General features: G+C 61.0%; 2 protein-coding genes across 6 annotated transcripts; one reads left to right on the forward strand and one right to left on the reverse strand.

Moving 5' to 3' along the window:
• Positions 1 to 1,852: 1,852 nt before the first annotated feature.
• On the forward strand, positions 1,853 to 8,491 carry LOXL4 (lysyl oxidase like 4). 3 transcript variants are annotated; one of them, XM_082053598.1, is made up of 15 exons: positions 1,853 to 1,903; positions 2,470 to 2,795; positions 2,991 to 3,169; positions 3,314 to 3,528; positions 4,086 to 4,124; positions 4,250 to 4,466; positions 4,615 to 4,798; positions 5,069 to 5,223; positions 5,664 to 5,831; positions 6,025 to 6,187; positions 6,316 to 6,559; positions 6,824 to 6,939; positions 7,036 to 7,172; positions 7,333 to 7,444; positions 7,533 to 8,491. In XM_082053598.1, exons 2-15 carry the CDS (start codon positions 2,501 to 2,503, stop codon positions 7,601 to 7,603), a joined length of 2,295 nt encoding a protein of 764 aa, XP_081909724.1. In that variant the 5' UTR covers positions 1,853 to 1,903; positions 2,470 to 2,500; the 3' UTR covers positions 7,604 to 8,491. The 3 variants fall into 3 exon arrangements, with proteins under 3 accessions (XP_081909724.1, XP_081909725.1, XP_081909723.1); XM_082053599.1 differs by having other exon boundaries at positions 1,855 to 1,903; positions 2,483 to 2,795; XM_082053597.1 differs by lacking the exon at positions 1,853 to 1,903 and having other exon boundaries at positions 2,062 to 2,795; positions 3,317 to 3,528.
• A 1,053-nt stretch (positions 8,492 to 9,544) lies between these two features.
• Positions 9,545 to 21,672, reverse strand: R3HCC1L (R3H domain and coiled-coil containing 1 like). Of its 3 annotated transcripts, none has more exons than XM_082053788.1 (7): positions 21,498 to 21,672; positions 14,776 to 16,229; positions 10,864 to 11,039; positions 10,679 to 10,749; positions 10,468 to 10,563; positions 10,152 to 10,292; positions 9,545 to 9,970 (listed from the first exon to the last, which is right to left on the reverse strand). In XM_082053788.1, exons 2-7 carry the CDS (start codon positions 16,213 to 16,215, stop codon positions 9,915 to 9,917), a joined length of 1,980 nt encoding a protein of 659 aa, XP_081909914.1. In that variant the 5' UTR covers positions 16,216 to 16,229; positions 21,498 to 21,672; the 3' UTR covers positions 9,545 to 9,914. The 3 variants fall into 3 exon arrangements, with proteins under 3 accessions (XP_081909914.1, XP_081909915.1, XP_081909916.1); XM_082053789.1 differs by having other exon boundaries at positions 21,395 to 21,507; XM_082053790.1 differs by lacking the exon at positions 9,545 to 9,970 and having other exon boundaries at positions 10,213 to 10,329.
• Positions 21,673 to 23,718: the final 2,046 nt, after the last annotated feature.

Here is a 23,718-nt window from a genome sequence, read left to right on the forward strand (position 1 = left end):
CCACCCCTCAGCCGACGGCAGGCCCGGGGTGTGCCCCTCTCCCAGGCTGCTGTCGGGAGCCGCTTGCTGCAGATTACAGAGCTCACATCCTCTCCCTGCCCTCTTCCTACCCCAGACAATGCTCCCAATTCAGCTGCCTGCCTCGCCTCCCACCGGGCCCTAAATACGGTGCAGCCAGGCTGAGCTGTTGCACCTGAGCTGGCTGAATCAATATTGACTGGCCAGGAATAGTCCCGCAGTCCTCTGAGAATAGTCCCGCACGCCCACCCCGCTGCCCACAGCTTCCCGCGCACGGGGCTGTCCTGCTGCCGGCACCGTATTTTTAGCTGCTGTAGTTGCTGCCTGCCAAGGGCTGGAGGTGCTGGCACCTAGTGAGCTCTGAGGGCTGGGCTGGAGGGGGATGACAACGAGGGGGGACACCTCCAGCCGCAGTCACACTGAGCAGCAGGACAGAGTGCCCCACTGCTGTGGGTTAAGGCCAGGAGATCTCAGGTCGGGGAGGACCCGCCAGACCCCCCACGACCCTTTTATTGCTGCGCTTGGGAGTAGGACCCACTTGCCTGCCCTGCACCCCTGCCACTGTCTGCCTTATGGGGACTCAAAGGGGGAGGCTTCTGGCCTCATACTTTAGTAACTGAGCTCCAAAATGCGGAGGCACAAACGAGTCATGGGCTCCACTGCTGGGCCCAGTTTGGGCTTCTCCAGGGCTTTCCATGGTCCCCCATGCTGAGGCTGGCATGGGACACCCACTATAGGAGAGGCTCCAGCGTGTGCTCAGAGCCTGGCTGGGACACAGGGCTGGGAGGATGGTGCCCTGCAAGGGGATCCTGGGGCTGTGTACTGCTGCACACCCAGGGATGCTGGAGGCTCCTGCAGGACGTGGCGATGAGCTCACGGGCTATTCCTGGCCGTGTTGATCCTGGCTCCTACTGGCAGGAACCAGCTGCTTTGACTCCAAACAAACAGCCTGGTGGCCACCGACACATTCCTGACCGGTCCCTGGCTGCGGCGAGGGCACAGGGCTTCCTGTTTATCCCCGTCCCACGGCGTGGCACAGTGGGGCGGGTGGGCAGTGGGGTGCCCCAGGAATTGGCAGCACCCCAAGCCAGAGGTTTCTTGCAGGGCAGGTTGTGGGGGGCATCCCCAATCTCCATGTCTCGGGGCGGGGGGCTGTGCCTGGGGACTCCTGCAGGCAGCCTGGCTCAGGGATGACCCGGGTGATGCCCCAAGCCCCAGGAGGACCCTGCTCTGGGCTCCTGGTGTCACTGCACAGCCTTCCCTGGTCTCTGTGTCATGCAGGTGTGGGCCCCGTTGCAGTAGCCCCAGGTACCCCCTTCCTGCATGCCTGCTTGAGCTGCTGCGTGGGGTGGGGAGGGGTGTTTTTTTGGGGTGTCCCTAGCTTGGCAGTTTGTCATCCATAGAAAAGCCATGCCCTCTGTGGCTGGGGGCCACCCCCACGGTGTGATTGTGTTGGAGAGGAGTGGGCATCTCTGACTGGGGACATCAGGTTCATTTTCAGGGGGGACCCGGACTCACCACAGGTAGGGGCTGTCCCAGGGATGCTCAGACCCCCAACCTGGGAGGCAAGCAGGGGTTGGGGCAGCAGCAGGTTTGCTCCGGGGTGGCAGAGGAGGGCAGGAGGTGGGGCAGGATGCAAGGCTGAGCACGGTGCGGGGGAGGTCGGGGCTGGGCTGGACAGCGTGGGCCCCCACCCGGGGCGGCCCACCCCCGCCGCACCATAAAAGCGGCGGCAGGCGGTGCTCGGCGGCAGGAGCGCTGCTGGAGGCCAGCGGGAGCCAGCGCCCGTTCCCCCGCTGCTGCCGGTTCTACGCTGCTGCCAGTTCTACGCTGCTGCCGGTTCTACGCTGCTGCCGCCGGTCCCGCACCGCCAGCCCCTGCCACGGTGAGTACCGGGGGTTGGCCCCGGGAACGGGGCGGGGGGTCTGGGCACCTGGAGGGAGGGGGTCAGCAACCCCATTAGTGCTCTGAGTGGGGATGTGGGGGAAGAGGTGGGGCGAAGGGGGACAGGGGCTGTGTGCAGGGTGGGGAGGGGACCCTGGTGTCCAGCAAGGGGCTCAGGTGGGGAATATAGGGGGGGCTCTGTGTAGCCCCCACCCATGGCCCAAAGCATGGGGCAGGCATGAAGCAGCAGGGACAGGGCAGTGTTTGTGGGGCTGCCCATGGCTGTTGGCAGGCAGGGCTGAGTGTGGGGCAGTGTGTGTCTGGGGGGCCTGTGCCAGGGCTCGGTGCCCCCAGCGAGGGACAGGTGGGTGTGGGGTGGGGGCTGAGCCCCAGGGTGGGTGATGCTGCAAGCTGTGCGTGGCAGGGACTAGCCCCTGCATCCCCTGCACTGCAGGTACAGGGATGTCACCACCATGCAAGGGGGCATGACATCTTTGTACTATTGCCCAGCTCCTGGGGCACAAGGGGGGCTGCAGCAGCACCCCTCACCCTGCTGTGGTCCCCAAGGGCTCCGTGTCAGGCTGTCCTCAGGCATCCCATGCCCAGATCCATGATGGTGATGCCAGCTGGTGCGAGCCCCATCCTGCTGCCACTGGTGCTGCTGCTGTGCCGGGTGGCCCCCAGCGGGCAGGAGCCAGTCCCGGTGCAGCTGCGGCTGGCAGGGCCGCGGGGGCTGGCCGGGGAAGGCCGGCTTGAGGTGCTGTACCAGGGGCGCTGGGGCACTGTCTGTGACGACGGCTTCGACTTCCACGCGGCCACTGTCGCTTGCCGGCAGCTGGGCTACACTGCGGCCATCACTTGGACCCATAGTGCCACCTACGGCCAAGGGGAAGGTAGGGGGCAGGTGGGAAATGGGGGGGCGTGTGGTCCTGACAAAGACAGTGTACTTAGCACTGGCTGAAGGAGCCTGTCTGGGGGGCTGTGGGGGTGGGCAACCTTCGGGGGGCACTGGATAGGGCTCATGGTGCTGGGGAGGGAGATGGGGACACCCCAGTAGTGATCTCTTAGCCCTGCATGTCCCCCCCTAGGCCCTATCTGGCTGGACAACGTGCAGTGCGGGGGCAGCGAGGGTTCCCTGGCAGAGTGCATCCACAATGGCTGGGGCACCAGTGACTGCCACCACGGTGAGGATGCTGGCGTGGTGTGCTCAGGACAACACCTACCTGGCAGCTCACCCCAGGCCACCACCTCTGGTCACCTGGGAGAGGTGAGTGGGGCTCTCCTGTGCCCAGTGGTATGGATGGGGGGGCTGCAGCAGGTTCCTCTGACCGTTCGTGCTGTCCCCTTACTGCCCTCAACCCTGAAGCCCCCATGGACACCCCTGTGCCCACTCAGCTGTGCCACGGTCCAGCAGGTGCCGGGGCTGAGCCTGGAGGAGGTGCGGCTCAAGCCCATCCTGGCGCGGGCCAAGCTGAGCCTGCCAGTGATGGAGGGTGCCGTGGAGGTGAAGCACAATGGGCGCTGGAGGCAGGTGTGTGACGCCGGCTGGACCAGGAACAACAGCCGCGTAGTGTGTGGGATGCTGGGCTTCCCCCGGGAGAAGCACATCAACACCAGCTTCTACCGGTAGGGATGGTGGAGTGGCGTGTTGCAGCTCTGAGCAGGGTGCTGGGCTGGACATACCATGAGGGCAAGAGACTGGGGGGTGTTTGGGAGGGGATGCACACATGGGTGGGTGTGGAGGGTGCTGGCATGGCCTGGTCATGCCTGGGTCCCCTTCTTGGGGCTGCAACAGGGACCAGAGCTGGGCTGAGCAGCAGCCAGGGCATATGGGGACAGCCACCAGCTGTGGCCAGCAAAGCATGGGTGAAAGGAGAGGAGAGGCAAGTGGCCCTTGGTCCCTCCACCCCCACCTCGAGCTGGGGTTATAAATACAACCTGTAATGAGCCCCTGCTGGTGCCAGGACTCCTGCAGTCCTGCCGGGGCACATGACACTGCTGGGTTTGACACAATAATTGCCAGTGGATAGAGGACCTGTCCTCACCCTGCCATGCTGTGGGAGGACCCCCAGCTCCAGCTCCTGCCATGGGGTGGCAGGGAGTGCAGGGATGATGGGGTGGGGGGTACAGAGCCCTGCAGGTTTGGCATACCCCCCTGACCTCTTGGCTTTGTGCATCCACAGGAAGCTCTGGAACATGAAACTGAAGGACCCCAACTCCAGGTAGGGCTCAGCCCTGGGCAGGGCGGGCAGGGACACCCTGGGCGGGGACCCAGCCATGGGCTTTGGGTAGAGGAGAGTCTCCGGTGCCTAAGCTGACACTGGCCCCTGCTCCTCTCCCTTGGCAGCCTGAAGACCCTTAGCCAGAAGAACAGCTTCTGGGTCCACAGGGTGCGGTGCAGGGGCACGGAGCCCCACCTGGCCCGTTGCCCTACGCAGGTGGCACCGCCAGCACCCCAGCAGCATGCCTGTCCCCGTGGCATGCATGCCATTGTCAGCTGCCTCCCAAACCCTGCATCACAGAAGGGAACAGGCAAGGGCAGGAGCAAGACCTCCCCGGGAAAGGTGAGCCCCAGTGCAGTCCCATGCACTGTCCTGCTGACAGAGGGTCTTGGAGCCAGACAACACCAGGTCACCCTGTCTGCATGCGCGGCCATGGTGCAGGTGAGTGTTCCTGCCCTGGGGCCACTGACCAGCTGCTCCTCGTGTCCAGGTCCTCCCGGTGCGGCTGCGAGCAGGCACCCATGCCGGTGAGGGCCGGGTGGAGGTGCTGCGCCACGGGCAGTGGGGCACCGTGTGTGACAAGCAGTGGGACCTGGCCGCAGCCAGCGTGGTGTGCCGGCAGCTGGGCTATGGGACAGCGAAGCAAGCCCTGGTGGGAGCCCAGATGGGCCAAGGTGAGGCGGATGCCGTTGCAGGGACTTGAGGCATTGCTGGGCTTAGAGGGGCATTGGTGGGTAAAGCTTCTGGTTCACTGGGTGCTGCCAGAGCATTCTGGGGTGTCCAGGCAGCTCTAGCCTGCATTGGGATGAGTCTCCCCTGGCTATTCCTGCCATGGGCAACACCGTGCCCATAGGGAACCCTCAGACAAGGGGAAGGAGGATGGGGGACCTCCCTGTTGCAGGACAGGCATGGAGCAGACAGTACTGACCCTCCCTCTGCTTCAGGCCTGGGGCCCATCCACATGAGTGAAGTGCGGTGCACTGGCCACGAGCGTTCCCTGGGTGAGTGCCGCTTCCAGGATGCTGAGCAGAGCGGGTGCCGTCATGAGACTGATGCCGCTGTCCGCTGCCACATGCCCCACATGGACTTCCAGAGCCAGGTGAGCCCCTGCCTCTTCCTCCTCCTCCTCACCTGTGGAGCCCCAGCCCCATTGCAGAGCCTTGTTGTGTATGCTCAGAGCAGCCCCGAGGTGGCCTAAGGAATACAGGGACACAGGCTGCCCAGGGAAATGGCTGAGTCACCATCCCTGGAGGTGTTTAAAATACATATAGATGAGGTTCTTAGGGACATAGCTTAGTGCTGGAATTAGGTTATGGTTGCACTCTGTGATCTTAAGGGTCTGTTTCAACCAAAATGGTTCCATGATTCTATGACACAGAGCCGCATGCTGGTAGGGCTCTGCAGGATGAGCCACTGGCAAGAGTAGTCTTGCAAGGAGGAAAGGTGGAGCAAATGTTCAGCTGGATGCATGGGTCTGCCTGCCCAATGGGGGGCTGGGGGTCTGCCCCCTGCTCCAGCTCTGTCTCTCTTTGCCCGCAGGTGCGGCTGGTCGGGGGCCGCAGCCCTGAGGAGGGTGTGGTGGAGGTGCTGGTGCCGGTGCAGGGGCGGCTGCAGTGGGGCGCGGTGTGCGGTGCACAGTGGGGGCTGAACGAGGCCATGGTGGTCTGCAGGCAGCTGGGGCTGGGCTTTGCCAGCCACGCCCTCCAGGTGAGCAGGGTTCCAGCCCAGGGCCTGGGCTGCAAAGGGTCCTATGAAATGTGTGGCATGGGCGAGGGGTGGCTCTGGAATGGGACAGCCTGGGGGGACAAGCCCTGGTGGCAGTGCTGGGGCAGGGGAGGCAGAGTGGGTGCTGGCCGGGGTGCAAGGGCTGGTCTGAGCACTGTGTTCCCCCTCTGCTCAGGAGACATGGTATTGGGCAGGCAGCCCCGATGCCGCCCAGGTGGTGATGAGCGGGGTGCGCTGTGCCGGCACCGAGATGGCCCTGCAGCAGTGCCAGCGCCACGGCCCCGTCCACTGCCCCAGCGGTGGGGGACGCTTCTCAGCAGGGGTCACCTGCACTGCCTGTGAGTACTGGGAACCCACAGGGTACTGCTGGGAGGGAGCACCACCACTTGTCCTGGCACCGGGAGCAGGGGAGGCTATGCAGGGTGGGGACCACCTGCTCCATCCCCTTTGATCCCTCCTGTGCCAGATGCCCCAGACCTGGTGATGAACGCCCAGTTGGTGCAGGAAACAGCCTACCTGGAGGACCGGCCGCTGGGGCTGCTGTACTGTGCCCATGAGGAACGCTGCCTCTCACGCTCTGCTGACCACATGCAGTGGCCCTACGGCCACCGCCGCCTCCTCCGCTTCTCCTCCCAGATCCACAACCTGGGCAGAGCCGATTTCCGACCCAGGATGGGGCGCCATGCCTGGACCTGGCACCAGTGCCACCGGTGAGTGGCCCATGGGCAGAAGCTGGCAGGGGGCCGCCCCCTCCCCACACCAGGCAGGGCATGGTGGCACCCATCCTGCAGAGACTGGCCCGCCCAGGGTAATTAGCAGCGTCTGCTCTGGCACTGTCATTATGGCTTTATTTGGCTTTAAGGCTGTAATTTGCTCAGAGCCTCGGGGTGCTTCCCGCTCCTGGCTGGGCAGCTGCGCCAGTCACACGTTCCCCAGCTGGGCACCAGCTCCACGCTCAGCCCCTGTCCCCACAGGCACTTCCACAGCATTGAGGTCTTCACCCACTATGACCTGCTGACGCTCAATGGCTCCAAGGTGGCTGAAGGGCACAAGGCCAGCTTTTGCTTGGAGGACACCAACTGCCCTGAGGGTATGTGCCAGCCACAGAGCTGCCAGCAGCCCCCCCTTCCTGCTCCCCCAGGGGTGCTCTGTCTGTGCCTTCCCTCACCTCCCCTCCCTCCCGCAGGGCTGCAGCGACGCTTCGCCTGCGCCAACTTTGGGGAGCAGGGAGTGAGCGTGGGGTGCTGGGACACCTACCGCCATGACATTGACTGCCAGTGGATTGACATCACTGACGTGCCACCGGGCAGCTACACCTTCCAGGTACGGGGCTGAAGGGGCAGGGGGACCAGAGCTCAGGGCTGGGGGCCATCCTCCATGGGCACTACCAGTACCCCTCACCTTGCACTTTGGGATGCTGCTCTGCACCCCATGGTGCGTGCACAGTAGTGGTGCCCCCCGCCCTTCCCCTTGCCCTCTCCAGGTGGTCGTGAACCCCAAGCACGAGGTGGCCGAGTCAGACTTCTCCAATAACGTGATGCGGTGCCAGTGCAAGTATGACGGGCAGCGTGTCTGGATGCACGGCTGTCACACAAGTACGGAGGAATAGGCACAGAGGGGACATGGTGGGCTGGGTGTCCCACAGGTCCCATATCCCCTCACCCACACTGTCACTCTCCCCAGGCGATGCCTATGGCGCTGACGTGGTGAGCGATCTGGAGCGACGGGAGCGCCTGGCCAACAACCTCGTATGAGCCCCCGCATCAGCATGCTCCCAGCAGCACCATGGGGCAACTTAGCTCCCACACCCCAGCCCCTGCGCCCCAGAAGTACCAGACTGAGCTCAGGGACTCAAAGACTTTTGTATTTATTGATGCTGCTGCAGAGGATGGTGATGAGCACCAGGGCTGGTGGGGAGTGCCCAGTGCCCACAGCCCCATGTGGCCAGCAGGACCTGCAAGAGGGGCCCAGGTACCACAGCAGCCCCCACCTCTGTGGCTCTGGTGCCCCCCAGGATGACTACCTCAGCCTGCCCGCCCAGTCCCCCACCCCAGCAGGCTTAGGACAGACCTCAGCCACTGCCACCTGTGCACCAGTCCTGTCCTCAATAAAGGTGCTGTGCGATGGGAGAGGGGCTACCCCCTTATCAACCCCACCACCCCCTGCTCTTTCCCCTGCACTCCTCCTCACCAAGACCGTGAAGCTGGTCCTCAGCTGGTAACAACCTTGGTCTGGCCGATGTCCACCTGGCCAGGCAGTGCCCCGCCTCTGACACCCAGAGCCACCAGCCCCCTCGGCAACCTGAAGAGTGGCTTGCGGCCAGCAGTCCCTGTTGCCCAGGGCACCCTGGCCCTGAACTGGCTGACCCTGTGTGTGCAGAGGGACTGGGCCAGCTCTGTGGCAGCGCAGGCCGGCAGCCAACCCACCGGCCGCCGCGACTGCAGCCACTGTGTGGGGCTTTCCCAGGCTGCCCTGGCAGCTTCCCAGCTGCAGGAACATGGATGGGGCTAGCCAGCCCCTCGAAGCCATTGCTCCTGGGCACAGGGTGGGGACACAGGAAACACTGTGCCCTTGCTCTCTGTTTGTTTCCCCACGTGGTTTCTAGCAAAACTTTTTTAAAGCAAATAAATGGGAATATTTGCCACCAATCTGCACCCTGTACTACCTGACCCCAGAGAGCCAGCTACCAGGTGGTGCCACCCCTCTCCTTGCACACCCCTACCTGTCCCCACCCTGCCAGCAGACACCAGCCCTGCACAGCTGGAACAGGCTGGGTTGTACCCACGCGTGACAGTCCCAGCATGTGGAGGGCTGGGAACAGCGGTGGTATGCTGGGGTGGCCCAAGGCCATGGCAAGACACATGCTGGCAGAGGTCTGCTCCACTATGGTCAGGGTTTGAAGGATGCTGGATGGTGGGGAAGATGCTTTCCACATGAGATCAGCTTCATGCCCTGAAATTTCCACTGGCCAAGCCGCAAGTGGCCCAGAGCAGCAGCCGAGATGGCTCCCAGCTGGCAGCGCTGCCGGCGCATGGCCAGGCAGCCACCATCGTGGGGTCATGACCAGCTCCACCACCGCCAAGCTAGGGGACAGCCAGGGGACACGGGGCAGCCACACAAGCCCTTCAGCACAGGCTGAGGCGAGTCAGCCACAGCCAAAACACGCAAACCACTGGCAAGGGTGGTGAAAAAAACATCATCCCTGTCCTCACCTGTTGTGAAGGCAATGGAAGCCCCAGAAACCATGGCCCCCGAGAGTTCGGGCAACTACAAGGCAGGAGTGCTGGGGCACACAGGGATGCTTTTTGGGTGCTGAGAGACGATGTAAAGCAGAGGAGCCAAACGCATGTCCCAGCAATGCGAGCATGCCCCCACCCTGGGGCAGGGCAGGAAGCCTCCAGCCCACTGGGGCTGGCAGCACAGCCACATCACAGCCCCACGTGGGGCCGGGAACACAGCTCTGCCCATGCACCAACAAGGGCCTCTCTGTTCAGGGCTGCAGCTGCTCTGCAGAAGTAAACAGGGTCCCTGCCAGCACATTCCTGCCTGCTGCCCTGCCCGACCCCTCCTGCCTTGCACCCCCCACCCACCCGCTGGGGACACCCACCACCCGTGAGGGGTGGATACCCCCTTGGCAGCAGCCCCCGGCATGCACACCCTCTCCGGCATGCAGAGCCACAACCCAGCCAGGCAAATAAAATAAATGGTATTTATTAGCAAAATAAAGGACAGAAACTCTCCCTTGCAAGGCCCTGCCAGGTGGCCAGGGCTGCCCCACACAGCCCCATGTACTCACTGCCGAGCTCCCTGCGTCCTGCTGGCTGCTCCCGCTGCAGCAGGCAGCACAGGGGCTCCTGCCCTGGGCAGGACGGCAGCGCTGCCTGACAGAGACAGCATCCCCACAGCACCAGCTCCTGTTCAGCCCTTTTGGTGGAGCAGCCCAGCGTTTTGGGATGCAGCGCAGGATCCATTCCCATCCCAAGATGCAGGTGCCCTGTCTGCCCAGAGAGAGGGGCCCAATCCCCCTAGGGGGTTCCCAACAGGGGTAAGGTGCAGCCTCCCATCTCACTCCCGGCCCTCCCAGGCATCCTCCCGCTGCTTGTTCTCCAGGCGCTTCCTCTCTGAAGAGACAAAAGGAGGGTCAACCCCATACCCCCATCACCCCATAGCCACCCACTGCCCCATGGATGTGTCTGGAACCCACCCTGGTGCAGCCCCCCTCCCACCCAGCACCCTGTGAGAAGAAGCATCCACAGAGATGGTCTCCCCACACCGCAACCCCTCCAGTCATCCAAATCTCACCCCGGGCTTCTTGCAGCTTCCTCCGCTCCGCATCTCGCTGGGCTCTTGTCTGGTTACTGCGTACCCCCAAGGCACCGATCACCAGTCGCCTGGCCAGGGCAGCCGATGTTTCAGGGCGCTCCTTGGCTGGCTGCAGGTATTCTGGATTGGGGAGGTGGGGGCCATCAGTAGAAGCATCCTGGGAGGGACAGGGCAGCCGGCATGGCTCCACAGTGCTTAAGCCATGCCAGCTACCCCATCCCTGCCCAGTTATTGGGGTGAAGATGCTGCAGCATAAGCACCTCGGCACAAGCTGGCACAGGGTAGCATCACTCACCAGCATATGCCCTGGCTTTGGCTTTAGAGGCACGAGTACCCTGGGAGAGCGGGCGAGTCTTCACCATCAGGTGCTTGGTGCTGAGGGCATCGCGTGCTGTGGGGAGAGAGCGGCAGTGTTCGTTTGCAGGGTCAGCCCCATGCCCAGGATATGGCCACGGGAGATGCAGGGTTGCCTCCACTCTGCCCAACTCCAGAACTGGGAAAAGTACCTGTTATGGGGCTGGAGAAGATGCCCAGGGCATGCGTATCGTCCACCCACTTAATATCAAAGCCTTTTTTCCTGCCGGAGAGAGGGAAACTCAGCAAAGCATCAGCACCAGGTGGGCAGGGGTCTGGAGCAGAGCTCAGGCAGGGGACCCCAGCACCAGGGATGGGACACTGCCAGCAGACTCACTGATAGCTGCAGAAGACACGCATCAGGTCCTCAGTGCGGAAATCCGAGGGGAAATCATAGATCTCGATTACATGTGGCAGCTCGGCGTTACTGAGGTCTGGCACGGCAGGCTCAGCACCATAGTAGTTGAAGCGGGGTGACTGCTGGCTCTCCCGGTGCTTCTCACCCCCCAAAAGCTGCAGGGGTCGGAGAGGCACAGCACTGAGTGACCCACACCTGGTCCCCCACAACAGCTCCTCATCCATGGAAAGCTCTCCCTGGGAACCGGTCCAGCCACCATTCCCCACACCAGTCCCCACAGATGCATTCATGGCATTGGAATATTGGGAGTTATTGACAAGGGCTCTCGGACCACTCATTTGCTTTTCCCCATTACAACCATCCCTTTGCTTTGTGCACTCTGCGGTCCCACTGGGGACGTGGTGGGAATGGCACCAGTGAGACAGTGTGCACACCCCCTGCTGCGGGGATGTGCTGACCCAAAATACATTTGGGGAGCAGCAAGGAGCAGGACAGCAAGGCCGGGAGGAAAGACTCACGTCTGCGCATCATGCGAGAGCACCAGGCTTGGCGCGCCCCAGCTGCAGCGCATATACCGGAGCAGCCCATCGGCACCCCGCACACTGAGACGGAAAACCCAGTGCTCTCCTGAGGAGCAAGTTCTGGTGGTTAATTACCTGCATGGCCGAAAATTTATGCCTTATTTCTCATTTGAATTTGTCTGGCTTTGCTTTCCAGCTGGCAGTTCTTGTTCTGCCTCTCTGCTGGATTAAAGAGCCCTCGGTCCCACGTCCTGTCCCCATGATGGTGCTTACTCACGCTAATCAAGTCCCTTCTCAATCTTCTTTTTGATAAGCTAAACGGGTTGTATGCCTTTAGTATCTCACAGTGGGGCACTTTCTCCTGCTCTAAAAGATGACGGTTGTAGCACTTTTCTACTTTTCCCATTTTTCAAACTTCACATTAGAACACAGGCAAGTCTCCCACTGCAACAACATGGGGGTGCAGCCCCCCCGCTCCCCTCTGCCCTGAAGCATCAGTGCTGGTGGGACACCCTGCACCTCTTACTGCCCGCTGGGCCACCCTGCATCACTTACTGCACCCCAGCTTTCCAAACCATGCTGTGCTGGCAGCCGAGGAGATTCATAGCCCCACTCCGGCTGCAACCCTGGGCCAGGCACAGCCCAAAGTCAGTGGCAGCTCCCCCGTCCCCACCAGAACGTGGGGCTGGCGCAGTGCCGGGGAGCAGGTACATAACTTAACCAAGTTCCCAGCCCAATTCCCCCAAGCGATCGTAGCAGAGCACACCACGGTTGGAAGGTTAGAGTCCATAAATCCCAGCCAGCTCAGTCAATAAAAAGTGCTCATTCCAACAATTTTATGGGTAAGATGGATTCATGGCAGGTAAGGGGGTGCTGCCAGGGCGGCTGGATGCCGGCAGAGAGGAAAGCTGAGTAATGTTGCTCACGGGACAGGCCAGCGCTGCCGGCAGAGCCGCCTGCCCCACCACCATCGCCCATTAACCGACTGCATTCCGTGCAGGGCAGCACACTCACCCAGCACCGACTGCCTGCTCAAGAGGGGCAAAGGAGCCGTCTCCAGGCAGGATGAAGCCCTGTGGTGCTGCTTGACAGAGCAGAGCACTCGGGTGGTGCCAAGCACTTGGAGGATGATTAGAGAGCAGGAGCACTGGGTGCCGGAGCAGTCCTTGACCTTCACAAATCACCGAGTGTGGCGGGGCGGCAAGGACAGGAGCCGTCTGGCAGCCCGGCTCAGCCACACGGCAGGCACAGCGCAACAGGTCCCCCCGCACCGCCAGCCCAGGCACGCCGCGTGCCCACAGCCCCCCAGCCGTGGAGCAGGACAGGCAGCAAGAGCCACGTACGGCCCCCAGCCCTGGCAGGCACCCAGCACTGGGAAGTGTCCATCGACGGAGGAGCAGACAGACAGCAGAGGCAGGACGCTACAGGAAATGAAGCCTGTCCATCACACCCTCCTGCTCCCTAAAGATGCATCCTCATCAGAGCAGGTTACAGGGGTCCGTGGCCGCTCGCTTATGCTCCTGCTCGCTCGCCAACAGCATGTCTCCAGAGCCAGAGGAGAAAAACATATGAGCACACACACACCGTAGCCCCGGCACGCACACACCGCGGCTCCCGCCCCGCCGTGCCAGCTGATGGAGAGTCCACCAAGCCTGCAAGGAAACCGTCGCAGTGCTTAATTACCCTCTGCATTCAAACTGATTTCTAGTCTGAATTTGTCTGGTTTCAGCTTCCAGCCAATGGATCTCACTACGGTCTTTTTTCCTGCTAGATTAAAGAGCCATCCCCTATCAGAAATCTCTCCTTCACACCGAATGTTATAAATCTTGCTCTCTGCCAGCTATCCACAGCACATAAGGATTTGGTTACAAGGAAGACGCTACTAATTTTCTTGTCCTTTTTGTTAATTAACAACAGCTCCATCTCCCTGAGAGCCTACACCCTCCCCAAGCAGCCACATCCACCTGCTGAGAGCTCGGAGAGCTCTGGAAGCACCTGGTTCAGCATGGGAATCTGCAGGGAGGTGAAGATGGCAACTTTTAATTGATGAATCCCTTATTCAGGTTGTTAGTCACCCATTTTGGGAAGCTTCCTGGAAAACTCAGACTCTGTTTGGAGCTGGTGCAGAGGGGAGCTAACGCGGATGTTCCTGAGCTGTTCACAGTGCGCACCAGTGCCGCACGGCACAACCTTGCCTGCAGCATCCTACCATAGCATGGGCCCTCCCTGACCTGTCTCCCTGGTGGGGCTGGGCAGCCACTCTGCTGCACCTGAGGGTGAAACTGTGGCCCCCATGTCAGCCCATGGAATGCCAGCACCAGTGCCACGTGTGCTAGTGCCATATGTGCCAGCTGCCACCAGAGCAGCAGAGCTGTCTCCCTTGTACCGGTGCTCACCACAACCTCCCGGCTTAGAGGAGCACAGCCAGGTAGGGACCCAAAGGCAGGGACACACGGGTACCAGGTAGGTACCTAAAGCTCTTCACATCCCCCTCCGAGCAGCCCTGCGTGCCCTACACCCTGCCCCAGCCCCACGCTGGGCTCAGGGAGGGCACACCAGCCCAAGCACAGCCCCTCAGATGAGGTGGGTACCAGTGCCCCTCAGTAATGATGCTCCCAATTTAATCTCATCCCTTCCAAGAAGCTGATATCAGGCACCAGCCACCACTTCACACCCTGCTTCCAGCCCAGGGTGGACAGACACTGACTGTAACAATATTAGCGTTGTTTGTTTTTTGGGCATGTCATTTGGAAAATTACCGGTTTGACGATAGTGATTTAAAACACAATAAGAGATACCCAGCCTCTCTGCAGAAGCTGAGTTTTCTTCATGAACGGCAGGAAAACGGCATGGGTCCCAGTGCTAAGCAGCTAATTGTAGTAAATTCAGCCGCACGCATGCAAGAGGGGACAGTAATGAGCCACAGCTGATTAAGAAACCATAGTTTCAAGGAAACTTCCCGTTGCTATTTCAATGGGAGCCCATACATCTCAGCTCATTTCTTTATCACCAGCTCTGGTTTCACAAGGGTGCAGTAGCAGTTTACGACACTCAAGCAGGTTTTACCGGGTGCACTTTATGTACTATAGAGGGAAGAGCTCCCCCCAGTCCTCACCAGCACTGCAGAATGGGATGGGAACCAGCCGGGGGGGGAAGGTGGAGGTCCCAGGTGTCTGGGCACCATAGGCAGCATGTGCCCTCAGGGACAGCTGGTGGCGACGACAGAGAGCACAGCCAGGTGAGCCATGTGCCCTGGGTGCTGCCCACACCCCCATGCACTCACCCCAGAGGACACAGGGACAGTAGACCCCCACACATCACAGCAGGCAGCACCTGCTGTCCCTGCAAATCCCCGGTTCGCAGGACATACCTCCTCCAGCAGATGCGGGTCCAGGCAGTCCCCGTCATCATTGAACAGCGCGTCCCAGCTCTCCTCGGCGCCTGGGCTGGCCTGGCTTGGGGTCCCAGCCTGCTCTGTCTTTGGGGAGCCACTGTGGACACCTCCCTCTTCCTCCTCAGCCTCCCAGCTGCACCGGTGCTGCTGTGGTGAGCCCACGTCCTTGTCTACCCCTGCTGGCTCCTCATCCCAGGCCGCAGGCAAAATCCCTTCTACGCCACGGCACAGCAACTCCAGGGGCTGCAGGGGCTTGCAGCTCTCCACAGGTGCCCCCTCCCAGGCACTGCTCACCAGCTCCTCACCTGCACCCAGTAAGAAGTTCTCAGCCCTGGTGCTGCTGTCTGTGTAGGCAGAGGTGCCACCCATCCCCTCCACAGTGGGCACTGGGACACCATCCCCACCCGCATCCCTGGCACCAGCAGTGCTCTCCTCCTTGCTGGGTGGGAGCTGAGACGGGCTGCCCATGTCCTGCCCTGGGCTGCTCTCCCATGGGAGTGCTGGCACATCACCCATGACACCCCTCAAGCACTCGGGTTCACAGCTGGCTCCTCCTGGTGCATCCAAGGTGCCCTCCCCGGTGAGCTCGGCCATGCCTCCCCGCCTCTCCTCCTCCTCTGTCACCCTAGGGGCACAGCCCTTGCTCTGCCCTGCCAGGAGAGACCCTCCACACTCCTGCTTCTCCTCCTGGGCTTTCAGACCCACAGACTCCCATGCCGGCCCAGGCACGCTGCCCTGGTTGCCCAGCCCTGCTGGTGGCAGGACACCCTCTCCCAGATGCTGGGAGAGGTCTCTGGCTGGATTCAGGGTGCTGTCCCCTAAATGCTCCAACATGCCGCTCAGCCCTGTCCGACACGCAAGCATTGGGCTAGTGGGGGGTGCTGGGCTAGCAGGGTCACCTCTGGGCCCAGGGATAGCCTCTGCAGCCCCAGGGTGGGCACTTGGTGGGGATGGAGGGCCAGGCTCAGTCCTCATCATCTGGCGGCTGTGGCTGAGCTCCCCAAGTCCATCATGGGATGCTTTGTCCTGCCTGTCCTGGGCAACAGCCGGATCTGGGCACAGCTCCCGCACACTGAGGGATGTCCGCAGGCTCTCTGGCATGGTGGGGTAGCTGCCTCCCAGCCTCTGGCAGTGCCTGGCAGAGGCTGCCTGCGGCTCCTTCAGGCTGGCATCCACCTTGCTCTCCTTTCTCACCAGTCTGTCCACCTGTGTCCTGGCATGGGGGCTTCGCCTTTGCCTCTCGCTGCTGCCCCGGCAAGTGTCCTGCATCAGGTGGTGGTTTTGCGGCTCCGGGCAGCGCACGGCTGCCGAGTCACCTGCTGCTTGTGCTTCTCTCTCCCGCCGTGCTTTGGGTACGTAGAGGGCCATGTCAGGCTTCCTGCGGCGCAGTCGGCCGCCCCCTGCCTCCTGTTGCATGGTGCCACCGTCACCTGCCAAGAAGAGACAGCATCACTGCCCTGCCCACATCCCAACAGCCCCACAGCCAAGCATGTGGTGCTCAGTGGGTCAGGGTCCCACCTGGCACCCACCCTCACTCCCATGGCAGCCGGTACACAGAGATGGACAGTGGAGCCCAAATGCTGCCCCCACAGTAGCAGCTCTGCAAACGGGGCTTGGCACGCAGAGCACCCCATAGCCCTGGAGCCTTCGGTGGGGTGTACCAGGCTATGGGGGAAGCAGGGAAAGCCTGCCAGCATCACCATGGTGCCTGCCCCACTCCACTGGCTGCTGCCTGGGACACCCCAGCCCCACAGTGGCCATGGTCAAAGCAGGATGCAGAGCATCGAAAAACACAGAGAAGGCCGTGGCAGCCACAGAGCACCAGAAACCAAAGCCCAGGCTGGGGACACCCCAGCTCAGGACGGCGGCTGCCATCCCAGCACACCGCAGCCCCGCTCACCTGCTGCCCCGTCCCAACAGAGATTTATTTTTCGTCATCTTTGGCAGAAGCGGGCATGTTGAGAGCCGCCAGGCCCCCCTGCCCCTATAAATATGCATCAGGCAGGGTTTATGGAGACGGATGGTGTGGGGGGCTGCACTGCGGTTGAGGGGAAGGCAGAGCAGGGCCGGGCCAGAGCCTCGTGATTAATCACTGCCCACTCCGTTTAGGGGGATTCATCACGGGCTGCTGTCAGGTAAATCACTGGAAAAACACCTCTTCAGTAATTAATGTGAAGTGACGGATGGACAGCCCCCGGGCCCATTAATCTGGACCATCAGTGCCGACCGAGATTATGAATGTCAGGATGCATAAACTGCCGGCGGATCAATAGGGCCAGGAACTCATCCAAGGCTCTCATTTCCGAGGCACCTCCGGTACATTAGCCTCTCCTCCACGCAGCCCCCGGCCGAGGCGCGAACGTTCCCCGTGGCCACTCACCGACAGCCGGCAGCGGTGCCGGGAAGGCGAGGGGAGGCCAACCACCGGCTGGAAAGAGGCCGGGGCTGCCTGTGCTACAGTGCATCATTCCCCTCCTCCTGACGGACGGATGGACAAACGGCTGCCTCGGTGTGATGGATGGGTCTCTCACAGCTCTCTGGAAACCACCGGCAAACCCGGGCAGGGCAGTGCTCCCCAGCATCACCGCGGCGCCCGTGCCTGCGCCTCGTGCCGCGGAGGTGGGCAGGCATGCGGTGTGCTCCTGCCCACCTCTGTGGCACAAGGCGCAAGCACGGGCGCCGCGGTGATGCCCAGGGCTGCCCCAACCATTTTTCTGTCTCCACAGCACTTGCCATTTTTTTTTCCTTCTTTGATACACTAATTTTGCTGGCAGAACGATCCCCTTTATCTTTATCGACCGCAACAAAGGAACGTATCCTACAAACCCTCCAAGGTCTGGATTAGTCATTTTTCAACATCAACGCATTATACATTTTCTCGCCAAGCAGCAGCCCGGGTGCTGGAGGGGAGGGGGCACCAGGAGCCCCCCCCAGCACCACCATTTCCAATCATGCAGAGCTTCCAACTGCACTGAAACATGTTCTGCTAAAGGACTTCTCCCAGCCAAGCCCAGAGCCCACGGGACATCACCAAACACTTTGGGAGATCACTGATTCTCCCAGGCTCTGCTTCCCGATAATTTCCAGCACGGGGAGCAGCCAGGAGCAGCATTGCTCCACGCACATCCCAAGTCACCTCTAAGAAGGGACTTTGCATGCAGGATTTATGGGCTCCTCGAAAGCTTGCCGTTCACCTTGCCTCACCCTCCAAAGCAGATGGTGCAGCATTAGCCAGACGGCTGGTGCTGGGAGCATCCTCTCCATGCACAGGTTTGCCTTTGCTGGCCGCATGCCGCCAGGGAAGAGAGGCTTCCCGCAGCGCAGGGAGAAGCAGGGCAGGGTGGTGGCTGGCCCGCGCTGGCAGAGATGGTGCAGCGCTTTGTTTTTTTCCCACAGGGCAGCACAGCTCCTCCAGCCTATTACACACTTCATCGATGCCACGGCCACACGTCGGCACCGACCGATTTCACGCTCTGGGAGACAAAGCAACAGCCTTGGCTTTGGGTCTCATTCACACTACACTGAGCAGGGCCACCCTGCCGCTTCCAGACGCTGGGACCAAGCTCACCCTGCAAAGCCAGGTGGCAATGGGCAGCACATCCCCAAAAGGGCCCGTGCTGCCCTGGGTGTTTCTTGGACCTGGCTAGCAAAACAGCTCGGCATTGCAGCAGCAAGCAGTAAAAGGCAGCCCCAGACCAGGCATGCCATAGTACTGTGGCAAAAGTGGTGGTGGCAGTGCTGCCCAGCTGCCTGACACGTAATGCCCACCAGCCCAGCATAACATGGCCTGACTTGCCCATGGCAATGCTGGAGCATCAGCCAGGAGGTGGCCAGAGCAATCAACAGGCATAGGCTCCCCTCACATCATCCCCAGGAACATGCAGCTCATGGGGAGCTTGTGCTCATGGTATGAGTTTGTGAGGTCTCAGAGCAGCCTGCATTTCTCCACTAGCCACCATCTGCAGCATTTTGTCTATGATTTCTCTCCCCGTCCTGTTCAAGGAAGGATCTCATGAACAACAGCAAGACAGGGCTGACCACATCGCAGACCCTACTTCACACTGCACAGCACATCACCAAATTCCTTCATCATCTGCATGCCTGCCCAGCAGGTAAGGACGCCTATGGCATGCTCCAACAGCAAAGCCAGGGCTTCCGTCACCTTCTCCCACCATGGGCAGAGACATCAGCCACAGCTCCACATGGGAAGCCCGCGGATGGGTGCAGGTGTTGGGCTGCAGGGCTCACACAGAGGGTGCCAGTTGCCAGAAAAGTTTCAGTGCCACCCAGCGCCCTCCCAGCAGGCTGCTGCATTTCCTGGCAGTGAGCTGTATTTTTAGCCTTCGAGGTTTCTAATTCCACTCAATCCATACTCCCGTCGATAGAGCAGATAACCTTAAAGCCTTGACGGTGAATGGGGACGACAGCACCAGGGGACTGGGAGCCTTGGGGGACCATGTGCAGCCTCGGCATGCAGCTTGCACACCCGCAATGTCACTCTTTACAGCCTGCCACAGATTGGGCTCTTTGGAGGGAAAAAAATAAATATAATAACAAGACCAATAAAAAGGCAGGTACAAGGAGATTCTAAACAGCCCCGCTGGGGAATCCACCGCTTGCGAGGCTCATCCCATGCCAGGCACGCACCGTGGCACGCTCACCGACTGCACAACGCCAGTGTCCAGCAGCCCAGGTAAGGATTGTCAGAGGCTTTGGCTACCCTGCACCTCTCCTGCTCTGAGCAGAGCTCCAGCCCAGCCCGCCTGGCTCACACAGTGGGTGATGGGGCCAAGGAAGGACCCAGATACCCGGCAGGCAGAAGCAGAGTGAACACAAGAAGACAGAGCTGCTGGCACAAAGCAAAGGAAAGCGCTTCAAGGAGCAGAGAGCCACGTCCCATCTGATGCCTGCGCACAGCCCCGGGGGCTTTAAGTCATCCCTGTCCCCTGCTGCCAGGAGAAGGATGCTCTCCAGCTTTCAGAGCAAACGCTGCCTGCGTGAGGAGGTGACGAAGACATCAAAGGCGCTAAGAAAAGAGAGAGATTTCAATCGTGCCTTTCACTTGCAGTGCTCTTAGGAGATACCTGGAACAAGAGAAGGGGAAGATTTCAGACAGCAGGGCGATTTGTAAAATGATAGTGTGTCCTTTCGCTGCTGCAGAGGAAAAAGGGACAACAAACCAGCAGAAGGAGTTAACAGCTGGAGAGCTAAGGGGAATACAAAGGACTTTACAAATATACCCAGGCAGAATCAGCACAAAAGTGAAAAGGTCTATTAATAAACAAGGAGGGAGAGAAAATTAATGACAGCTCAAAAATAAAGATGACTCAAAAGGGCAAAATTACTGTTTTTAACCAGAAAAATGCAAATGAGGCAGAGGCCTCGCAAAAACAGCTGCAGGGAAAGCAAAAACAGCATCTCCACACAGACACAGTCACCTGGCCAGCGTGGCTAGTGCCGATACAAACCAATTAACCCACATAAACACACATACAGTGCTGGCAAGAAATCAGTGCTCATTGTGACGGGCAGAGCAAACCAGGGGCTGATTTTCTTTGCAAAAAAAGACAGTAAAACCAGAGCTGGGCACAAGATGAACCCTGTGCTCATCCTTAGTGCAGAACATAACGTCCGGAGGAAGGAGCCTGCACACCCAGCATGATGGGCTCCTGGATGAAGGATGTTGGCTTGTCCAGCAGGAGTTATTTCAGAATTGTTTGGAAAGTCTTCCAGATACAGCAAGCAAGACACAGTTTAGCTGAACATCAGGATACCATTTTATATTGTCTCCCAAACTTTCAGTTGTGTAGTGAATTGTAATTATATTTGTAGATGATACAGAGCAGAGAGGTGTCGCAAACACCAGTCAGAGCAATGATTCAAAGGATCGAAGAAATGCAGGCAGGAAACAAAACCAGACGCAGCCTGGGAAAATGAAAGTAAAATAACCCAAAGCAGCTACCTGGTGGGCAGAAGCAGCCTGAAAAGCAAGGCCCAGAGCCATGGGTGCACTCAAACCAGAAAGCAGATGGCCAGGATGATCATGCCAAAATGTACAAGGGGCAAAAGCTGGACACTGGCATCATGCCATGGGTCACCTCAGGGCTGCAAGGGCCCTACAGTGGGCAGCACGCAGAGCCCCGCAGGCAGTGTGAAGGATGGAGAGGGCAGGCAAACAGCTGTGAAAAACAGCATCCAACGCCTGGGACCACTGGGCATGTGTTTTACAAGCTGTGGGAGCCCGGCACACCGAGCACCTGGGGATGCCATATAACTCCCCTGCCCTCAAGAGCTGTCACTGCCGGCATGGTGCCTGTGACTCAATAAGTTGGGGAGAGTTAGGGGGTCTGCAACGTGCCATGTTATCTGGATGCGGCGTGGCAGCTGGGTGGGGGTCAGAGCTGGGACACCGGGTGGGGGTCTGGGCTGGGACAGGGGGAGTCAGGGCTGGGGACAGTGGGTAGGGGTCGGGTCTCACGACATGAGGTAGGGATCAGAGCTAGGACAGGGGTGGGGGTCAGGACTGGGACACCAGGTGGGGGAGAGCGAGACGGGGACACAACGTGCAGCCCGGGGACCGGGCAGGGGACACAACCTGCAGTCCAGGGACCGGGCAGGGAGCGCGCCGCGGGCTGCTGTGCCCCCGCCCCAAGTGCCCCACCGTGCCGTGCCGAGCCGAGCCGGGCCCCCGCCGTTACCAGTGGCCGCGCCGGGTCCCCCGCCGCTCCGCGCCGCCGCCGCCGCTTCCGCCGCGCCGGGCCCGCCCCATCCCGGCCCGCCGCGGGGAGCGCCGGGACCTGTAGTGCGGCACCGGCATCTGCACCGGCCCGGACCCCGGGCAGCCGCTCCTCCTCAGCGGGAGCAGCCCCGCAGACCCCGCAACCCGCTGTCTTGATCCTCGGCGCATCCCCAGAGCTGGGACCCCCATGGGCAGCCCCGGTGCCAGCGCGGCCCTTTTTCCGCCAGGCACCGCCCGTCAGCTCCGTGGCCACGGGGGAACGATGGGCTGCAGGAGGGAGAGCGATCCCTGCTTCCGCACCCGAGTGACCCCACGGGAGGCTGCCGTGGGTTTCTCGTTACTGTATAATGTCACACACTCGGTGGGAGCAGCGTCGCTCGCTGCGATTGTGCTGGCTGGGCCGGCAGAGCCCGGCTCCCGCCTGCCGAGGGGCACCGGGGGAATTTCCGGGGGCTCAAGCACCCCCCCGGCCACCTCCCGCGCTCCCGCCGCCGGGCTGCGGGCTGGCCGGTGTGCCGGCTGCCCAGACACCCAGGCGGGGGAAGGTGTCTGTGCTGGTCAGGTTTGCTCCGCTTCCTTCCTGGGGTTTGGCGCGGAGCAGCCTGCCTGCGCCCAGCAGATAATCAACGGGGCCCCGGCGCTCGCACGCACTCGCAGGCAGCGTGGGCAGCGAGCGGAGCGTGTCCGGGACCGGTGCACCCACCGGCTGGTAATGAGGCGCTGGTGGAGCAGAGCACTCCCCAGCCGGGGCGAGCGCCTGCGGGGGGAGCATGGGGCACCCGGGGGAACAGGGCTGGATTCTCTTACAGGCAGCGCGAGGGACGGCAGGGAGCGGGGGCGGTGCAGGCAGGCGCGGGGCGGTGCAGGCAGGCGCGGGGCGTGGTGTCACTGCGGGCCGACGGTAGAGTGGGGCGGCAACCCGGCTTGCTGGGGCACGGAGCTGAGAAGGTTCAGCGCAGGCTGGTGCAGCCACCCTGGTTTGCCTGGCTGATGGAGAAGGGATTTTCTCCCCACTCTCAGAGCCGGGTTCCTAATGAGTCGCAGCTCTCCCATACAATTCCCAAGCAGCTTCTTCCCAGGCAGCCTCATGGGGCGGGTGTGCGAGGAGTGATGCTACAAAGCACCCACACCGCCTGCGTGTGGTGTGATGCGAGGCTGGCACCCAGGCAGGTGGCAGCCAACCCCTTCTGCAGCTCCCCACAGGCTGCGCTGTTGCTGAGGGACCAGGGACCTATCCCCTGCCACCCTGGCAAGGTGTCAATGAGGCATTGCATGTGGCATCAGTGCATGACGCTGTGCCAGGCATGGTATCCCTCCTACAGGGCTAGGACTGCTAATACTCCAGGTCCGGGATGCCCTGAAGTTACTCAAACCTTCCTGACTTTCCAGTGTGGGTCCCAGTACAGCCACAGCAGCTCAGCACAGAGGGTATATTAATCCCAGAGACCTGGTTCTTCTGCACTGAGTGGTGAAACCAAGCAATAATGTTTTACCTTTGATTTCCCTTTATTTGGGTGCAGCTGTGAACAAGGCAGGATGCTGGGAAAGAAACAGCACTCCATCACCACAGTCCTCTGGGATCACTCCTGGGACTGGGAAGGTAGGGCTGGGCAGAGCAACCGTTGGACAAGGCTGACACAGTTGGGCAGGGCAAGGAAAGTTCACACCAGGAAGGGCCACCTGGCCCCGCCTGGGGAGCAGCCCCTGCCCCAGCCCACTGTGGCACACAGGGGACCGTGGTCCCTCTCGCAGTAATCGATGGCAGCAGATCCTGATCGCTTTCATTATTATTATTTTCGTATGCATGTACGCTCAGGAGATTTATCGCCAGCTACGGAGGCAAAATCAATTATTCATGTTATAAATTAGAAAATGATTTATGTTTGTGGGAGGCCAAGCAGCGTGGAGCCCCTGGCCGCGTGGGAGCTGGGTTTGTCTGGGAATGGCACCAGACACCCCCTGCCAGCACTTTTCTGGCCTCTCCATCCCTGCCTCACCCTCGGTGCCCACCCACGGGTGCCCCTGTTCCGTCACAGCCCCAGGGTGACCCAGGTACAGTGACTGGCAGGGAGCACCCAGCTTCTCCCACTCTGTCAACTCAGGTGCCCATGGACTGAGCCTGAGGAAGACTGGGGACCACGGTGGCCTGGTTACCCTGGCCTGTGCGGCAGGATGATGCT

The sequence above is a fragment of the Streptopelia decaocto genome, assembly GCF_964273445.1.
Source record: "Streptopelia decaocto genome assembly, chromosome: 5".
Classification (NCBI taxonomy): domain Eukaryota; kingdom Metazoa; phylum Chordata; class Aves; order Columbiformes; family Columbidae; genus Streptopelia; species Streptopelia decaocto.

Excerpts from the sequence above, each read along its gene's own strand:
- LOXL4 (XM_082053597.1), top strand. The coding sequence starts at position 2,141 with ATGAAGCAGCAGGGACAGGGCAGTGTTTGTGGGGCTGCCCATGGCTGT. Across the intron at positions 4,467-4,614 it reads GCAAGACCTCCCCGGGAAAG|GTCCTCCCGGTGCGGCTGCG; the intron begins GTGAGCCCCAGT and ends CCTCGTGTCCAG. Across the intron at positions 6,940-7,035 it reads GGACACCAACTGCCCTGAGG|GGCTGCAGCGACGCTTCGCC; the intron begins GTATGTGCCAGC and ends TCCCTCCCGCAG.
- R3HCC1L (XM_082053788.1), bottom strand. The coding sequence starts at position 16,215 with ATGCAACAGGAGGCAGGGGGCGGCCGACTGCGCCGCAGGAAGCCTGAC. Across the intron at positions 10,750-10,863 it reads CGTGTCTTCTGCAGCTATCA|GAAAAAAGGCTTTGATATTA; the intron begins GTGAGTCTGCTG and ends TCTCTCCGGCAG. Across the intron at positions 9,971-10,151 it reads GAAGCTGCAAGAAGCCCGGG|AGAGGAAGCGCCTGGAGAAC; the intron begins GTGAGATTTGGA and ends TTGTCTCTTCAG.